Below are 7,776 nucleotides of genomic sequence, written 5' to 3' on the forward strand. Positions count from 1 at the left end.
CCAATTATTATCCTGATAATCCTATAAAGTTAGGATTATACTTGGAATTATACTTCCACTTGAAAACCTTTCTTTCTTCCTCCTGGTCACCATTCCCTTCCCTCAGTATATTTTTATATAACATGTTTACACTTTTTTTAGTATTACAGCCCAAATTGCACACTAGTTATCAATGAAAGTGACTTTCCTTCTCCCCACTAGATGATGAGCTTCTTGTAGGAGCCATATATAAAAACTAAGAACTTATCTCCACCATTTTCACATCCTGTGCCACAGTCCCCATTGTCTTTTCCAATACTCTACATACAGAAAGTACTTGATAAAAGTTGAACAGAATGGAAATGTTAGCAGTTAGTGCAGCAGGTATTGAAGATCTAACTCAATTTGTTGATAGTTTCTCAAAAAGGTTCATGACATGATTGGTGACAATACATGGAACCAATTCAATGCAGAGTGAAGGACTGATGTGAAGGAGTTGTTGAGCCTAGCTAAACACCCCACACATTTTTTTTCCTCTCTAAATGCTAATCATCTTTATAAACCATATTAATCTCTCCAATAACTGTCCAAACTAACCCAAGACTCTCTTTGGCTTATTTTACATTTTATGCACGGGATAATGAACACCATTCTAAACATGATGTAAGTTACATAAGAATCAGCAAGGTGATCATCAAATGACTTAGTGACTTTAGCAAAGATCATTTACTTTAACCTCATTGTCTCACAGGTCATCTTTAATTTATGTCACAGAGTTAATATGTTTTGGGAGCTGAATCTCCCCATAGAAATATACTGACATCATCGTAGGGAAGTCCCATAAGCATTTGATGGAAAAGTTTAGTTTTGCATTATAAGAAACATAATTATTGACACTGACTTCTTAGTCTCCTAGATTTTCATTCTTTTAATCCCAAATGTTTTTGAGACTATAGTTAATATCTTGAAATTCTACAAGATATACCACCATTTAAAAAAAAAAACCTGATATTGTAAGACTCTTCTCAGAGCACTCAGGTAAAGGAAGTATTCAAATTTATCTTTACCTTTACTATTAGCATCCATAAGTATTGATTAATCTGAATTAGTTAGCCTATATACATTGTTCTCCGCTTTCAACTTCTCACCTTTCTAGCTCTTCTCACAATTGAAGGCTATTTTAACTTAGTTTGTTTAACTATTTAAACTAAGTTTATGGTGACTTTTCCTGGATTATAAGGTATATCTTCAAAACATACAGTTAAGAATGCAGTTTAATTCAGAAACAATTCTAGATTGTTGTGCGTATATAGGGTATGCTTGAGAATGCAGGAAGTAAAAATCAGTGTGGTCTGGTGCATTTAGTTAAAACTTTCTTAAGTAACATTGTATGTAAACTTTGCTCTACATAAAGAAGAAGAGGACTGAGATATCTGGGAAAATAGACAGGAATGATGGGGTGGATAAAATCAGTTTTTATAGAAATGGATCTGAGGTGAAAATATACAGACATTTACTTCCTTGGAGAACCAAAGTAATTTTCTTAAAGGATGAAAGTCTTATTCTTAAACTTTTGTGATCTTCATACAATTCCTAAGATAGAAATTTAATACTTGTTGAATGTTATTTTCAGGCATTCACTCCACCAGGAGAGTATATGGAATCTTTGTGCTCAATTACAAAAATGTGTATACATGAAAATTGATGGTAAATTTATTTTAAGGATCCTTAATACAAAAATTGAAACTGAAATTCTTTGTCATCAATGAACCAAATATGAGTATGCAAGATTTTTACACTATTCATACATGAATTCATGAAGACAAATATTTTCCATCGTAAGCATTCTTCTTGCAATTACAAAAATATTCATGGGAATGTTGATTTTCAGAATTGAGGTTATAAAATGACATGTTAGGGGAATGACTATCCCCTAGAGGTTTGTGTGCCTGTATCCAGAGATAGTAAGGGGAGTTTGGAGAAGCTTCTCTCTTTGCTATAAAAAGAAAAATTTGGAAATAAAGTTATACACATTCTAAATTAGAATCTTACATCTCCAGAATTCCTATCTCAACAGAGAAGGTGGATATGACTGAAAATAACTACTCCTTGACCACCGAATTTATCCTCATAGGATTTACAGATCACCCAAAGTTGAAGAGCCTCCTGTTTGTGGTGTTTCTCACTATCTGTGTGATCACTATGGTGGGGAATCTGGGCCTGGTGGCATTGATTTTTATGGAGCATCATCTTCACACACCAATGTACATCTTTCTGGGCAACCTGGCTCTGATGGATTCCTGTTGTTCCTGTGCCATTACCCCCAAAATGTTAGAGAACTTCTTTTCAAAGGACAAAACAATTTCCCTCTATGAATGCATGGCACAATTTTATTTTCTCTGCCTTGCTGAAACTACAGACTGTTTTCTCCTGGCAGCAATGGCCTATGATCGCTATGTGGCCATATGCAGCCCACTGCAGTACCACACCATGATGTCAAAGAAAGTGTGCATTCAGATGACCACAGGGGCCTACATAGCTGGAAACCTGCATCCCGTGATTCAGGTAGGGTTTCTATTTAGGTTAACTTTCTGTGGGTCAAATCAAATTAATCACTTTTTTTGTGATGTTTTTCCATTATACAGACTTTCCTGTGTTGACCCTTACATCAATGAATTGATGCTATTTATCTTTGCAGGTGCAGTTTTAGTCTTCTCTGTTATCATAGTCCTAATCTCCTATCTCTGCATCCTTTTCATGATTTTCAAAATGAAATCCAAAGAGGGAAGAGGCAAAGCCTTATCTACTTGTGCATCCCACTTTCTCTCTGTCTCAATATTCTATGGTTCTCTTCTCTTTGTGTACATTCGACCACATTCAGTTAAAGAAAAGGATGAAGATATACCTGGTGCTGTTTTTTATACTCTAGTGATCCCTTTATTAAACCCTTTTATTTATAGTCTAAGAAATAAGGAAGTAATAAATGCTATGAAAAAGGTTATAAAGAAAATTTTATAAAATTTTAAAGGAAGAATCATCCCCTGTGGAAAATTAATTTAAATTTGAAAAAAATGATTTTCAAAATCATGGAATATTGAGAAAGTAAAAAAGTACCACTTTGTTCATAAAATATTCAATTACAAATACAAGTAAGTATAGGAGTCAAAATATTCAATTACAAATACAAGTAAGTATAGGAGTCAAATAAATAAGTTCTGCAAGGAGAGATTCTGCTACACTGTATTCCAAAATCTTAGCTACTAGCTCCCTTTAAGAATGAATTAAATAATTATTCTTGAGGTCACAAAAAGATTAGCTAAACTATTAACTAATTCCTTCAAAGAGTAATAAGTTATAATTTTCAACAAATACAACAAATATTAGGGATACAAGTGAGTATATGTAAAGATCACCTCCATTTAATATTGTTGACAAATTTCTGGAATTCCAAAGCATAATCTTACAAAGTCTGGTACATTCTATGTTCTCAAGAATTTATCCCTTCTTAAACTACAACATCTGTCAGATGTACACTGTATGTATTTGATTCCCAATTTTCTTTGAGTCTTTTTCATGAGAGTATATTTGAATATTAATTCACATGGAATATCTGCTCTGAAAAAGAATATTTTCATCCTTGTGGCACCTGGGTGGCTGTCAGTTAAGCCTCTGCCTTTGGCCTGGGTCATAATCTCAGGGTCCTGGGATCAGGCCCCACGTCATGTTCTCTACTCATCAGGGGGCCTGCTTCCTTCTCTCTCTCTGCCTGCCTCTCTGCCTACTTGTGATCTCTCTCTCTCTGTCAGATAAATAAATAAAATCTTTAAAAAAAAAAAAGAATATTTTCACCCTTAAAAGGAGAAATTTTGTTATACATCATTAGCCACAATTAAAATTATTAAAGACAAGAAAAGAATACTACTAAAGATTTATAATTAAAAGAGACTACTTTGATCTTTAGTGTTCATCAATTTTACTCTCATCTTTTCTGAAGTAGTGTGTCTGTATACTTGTGATTTATCAATCTCTAGATGAAATAGATGGTATTCATCCAGAAATCCTTATAGATTTGCATATTTTTATATAGTTTGATTAGGTGTCCATCAAAAATGAAGTGCAATTTTGAATACATTGTACATAATGTAGGTACTTATTCCAATGTAAACTACTGATACATTAATAGCATTAAGAAAAAGTTGGAGATGCTGTAAGCATAAATGAGGCACAAAATAGTAAAAATTCTAAATATCTAAACATAAATATTTATTGATCACTTTCATTTACAAATATAAATGAAGAAGTAATTTACTGAAAATGTGTTTTCTGCTAGGCACATAGCTACACCTTAAATAGATATTACCTATTACCTATCAACTTGTTAGATATAATTTTTCATGAATTTTCTCAATAAAAATCCTCATACTTTGAAACATTGAGTGACTTGCTCAAGTTCAACCAGGTGATTCAGACTGAGCTCGAATTTGTATCAGTGTTGCTTGGAACTTTAGGAAATGGGGAGCCTTGTTACATGGGATATTTCGTCCGTATGCAGGATCAGAAGTAAAATGTGCTTTAGAAGTGATTTGTAGAAAATAATGTTTGGAGGAAAAAAGGAACGAGTATGACCACAGTCAATATTTATGGAAATAAGTGTGACAGTGGGAACTGGGAAGAAGGAGGTGAACCATGGACAGAGTCACAGAGCTGACAAAACTATCCTTAACAGGTGTTGTGGAATATGGGAAGTAAGGATGGAAGGGAATTAGGTTACTGAGAATCTTAAATGCCAACCTAAGGAATCTGAATTTATCTCAGAGGCGTCTGATACTGAATTCTTCCTAGAACCAGGTAATATGACTCTATTTTTCAAGAAAACTAATCTGGCAATTGATTGGGAAGGAGGCTAGAAACAATGAGGCTAACTGCCAGAATTCATATATTAGATGATGAGAGCTGACACTGGAGGATGAAAGGGGAGGAGGGCACAGATATAAGCAACATTTTAAAGAAAAAATAGCAAACTGTGACTACCCAATAATAAAATGAAGGCCTGTCTTCTTCCTGTGAGTACCAACCTAGTTATGACTGATTTTCTATCACTAATACTCAAAAAGATACCTGACGCATTTGGCCATTCATTAGCCATTTCTGCTAATATATTTTAATATAATCATTTAATTTAATATATGACATGTCTGTTATTTTTATTTTTAAATAAGTCAGTGAATATTTTTAATTTCTTGGTTTTAATTTCTAATATTGTAAATACTTTTAGCTGTAACTCACAAACACAAAGCTCTACAGGGTCTTAAATACATTTTTAAAAAGCATTAAAGGAATCCAGATACCTGAGTTCAATGAATGCTGTTTCTTTGTATCCACTCTCTGTTTTAGAAGATACTTTTGGTTATCAGATTCACATTCTTTGGTCCCTTTCCCTTTTCAAGGGGTACCACAAATTCTGTTTATGTATTTCTGTGCCACCTGCTTCCAACCCTTACCAACACTGAAGCCTAGAGGTCTGTTAAGGGAAGAGTTGGTGGCTTACTTGGGCCCAGTGCGTCAACAGAGGTAATTTTGTGAAAGTTTCTGGGTTATATGTTTCCTTTATTTTAAAAGAGATCTACAAGAAAAGGTAGTCTTTCTTCCTCTGAATGTCATGCTGTGTGGATATGAAATCTGGCACAGTCCAGAACCATTTTGCTATCAAAAGAGAAACCAGCCTGGACACACACAAGTCAACACACAAATGAGGGCATAACTGAGGGAATCACAGAGAAGCAGACCCAGGGCCTCTGGAATTAACTATCCCTTCTCATTTCAAAGTCCAGTAGATCTTCTTACCATTAAACTTGTTAAAAAATGCTTTTATTACAATTGAATAAATATTAATAGACACATTCATGTCTCTTGCCTCATCTGTCATTTTTGCTTTATTTCAAATTAATTCACAGACACCCTTTTAACTTGAAAATAACTTTTCATCAGTATCCATTTAACTACTCAACATATCTATCACATTTTTTACTTTTATTTCTATATTTTAATTTTCTACAACCCCACAGGAAAATGGAGAACAAAGAGGTTTCAAAATTTGTCCACAGAAATATTAAGGCAAGCTCAGGGATCAATTTAGAGATCAAATTGCCTTTTACAAAATCCATGTTCTTAACCACTAAGTCATGTTATACACAACATAGAGAAGTGAAAGTAGCAAGAGAGGAAAAATTACAAGAAACTAAGCTGTTAAGTGGATAGAGAAATAGGGCAGAGGATCCAGAAAAATGTGAATCAGTGACATTTTCCTCCAGATTTTTTTTGAAAAATTTCAAACCTACAGAAAAGTTGAGAGAATGTACATGAATTTTTCTAAATCAAGATGATTAATTGTTAAACTTGTACCACTTTTGCCCAATAATACATCTGCAAATGTGTATATACATGTATTTAATATACATATTTATGTCTATACATATAAATATAAGATTATGACAATTTATCCATTAATTCTCAAACGTACATCTCAAAATAACAAAGAGATTTCCTACATTGTCCTATCATTTTTTAAAGGATTTTGTTCATTTATTTGAGAGGGAGAGAGAGAGAGAAAGAGGGAACACAAGTGGGAGGGGGCGAAGCAGGAATCCTAGTGCTTGGAGTCTGATTCCAGGACTCCAGGATCATGACCTGAGCTGAAAGCAGACCTTAACTGACTAAGCCATCCAGGTACCGCATCATATCATTATTATCCTTAAGAAATTTAGCATCATCTAATATGATGTTCATATTGAAATTATTCCCAATTTTCCCAAAATTATCCTTCCTAGCGATTTATTTTTTCATCAAGAATTCAATTAAAGGCCATTATTTGCTTTATTATCATTCTTTAATCTCCTGTAATGTAGAACAAACTTCTTGCCTTTTTTTTTCCTTTCATGACATTTAAAAATTTTTAAATATTTGTGTCAGACATCATTTAAAGTATCCCACCATCTCTATTTTTGTGATGTATCCTCATGATTAGATTAAATTAAATAATTCAGCAATCACGGGTATACTGTTTTCTTCTCCCATCATGAGGCCTATCACATCAGCTTTTCTTGTTAACTGATGCTGTTCACCGGTTACTTCAGTTAGGTGGCACCCTCAGCAATAGGATAAAGATAACTATTTCCTTGCTAATAAAATCTAATCTTTAGGGTGATACATTGAGGTCATATGAATTTCTTGTTCCCTAATAATTTTTCATCAACAGTTTTAGCATCTCATGACTTTAATTTTTTGAATCAATTATTTTCATTGGAAGAAGAAAACTGGTGATTGTTTTCCCCCAAGTGTTCTCTGGATTCATTCTGAGAAACAAAAACTTTACCTCAAAGATTCTCATTCATTTTTAAAAGTTTTTCAAACAATATTGATTTATAGAAAGTAATATAATATAGAGAATTCCCATATATGACATACCCACTTTCCTATGTCATTAATATCCTACATTAGTATGGTACTTTTGCTAAAATTAATGAGCCAATATTGATACATTGTGATGAAGTGAAGTTCATACTTGATGCAGATTTCCATAGTTTAATCTAGTGTCCTTGCATTGAGAATCCCATTCAGCATGTCACTTTATATGTAGTCATCATGACCATTTAGTAATCAGGTGTCTGTGATAGTTTTTCAGACAATCCTTGTTTTTGATGTCCATGATAAGTTTTGAGAAGCACTAATCAGGCATTTTGTAGAATGTCCCTGAACTGGGATTCTTCTGACGTTTTTCTCATGATTAGACTGGCGGGG

General features: G+C 33.5%; 1 protein-coding gene across 1 annotated transcript; it reads left to right on the plus strand.

The window, feature by feature from the left end:
* Positions 1-2,067: 2,067 nt before the first annotated feature.
* Positions 2,068-2,997, plus strand: LOC101678547 (olfactory receptor 5K3-like). Its single transcript, XM_004772995.2, has one exon. It carries the CDS (start codon positions 2,068-2,070, stop codon positions 2,995-2,997), a length of 930 nt encoding a protein of 309 aa, XP_004773052.2.
* Positions 2,998-7,776: the final 4,779 nt, after the last annotated feature.

The sequence above is a fragment of the Mustela putorius genome, unplaced genomic scaffold (assembly GCF_011764305.1).
Source record: "Mustela putorius furo isolate JIRA1106 unplaced genomic scaffold, ASM1176430v1.1 tig00003834_pilon_pilon_pilon, whole genome shotgun sequence".
Taxonomy (NCBI): domain Eukaryota; kingdom Metazoa; phylum Chordata; class Mammalia; order Carnivora; family Mustelidae; genus Mustela; species Mustela putorius.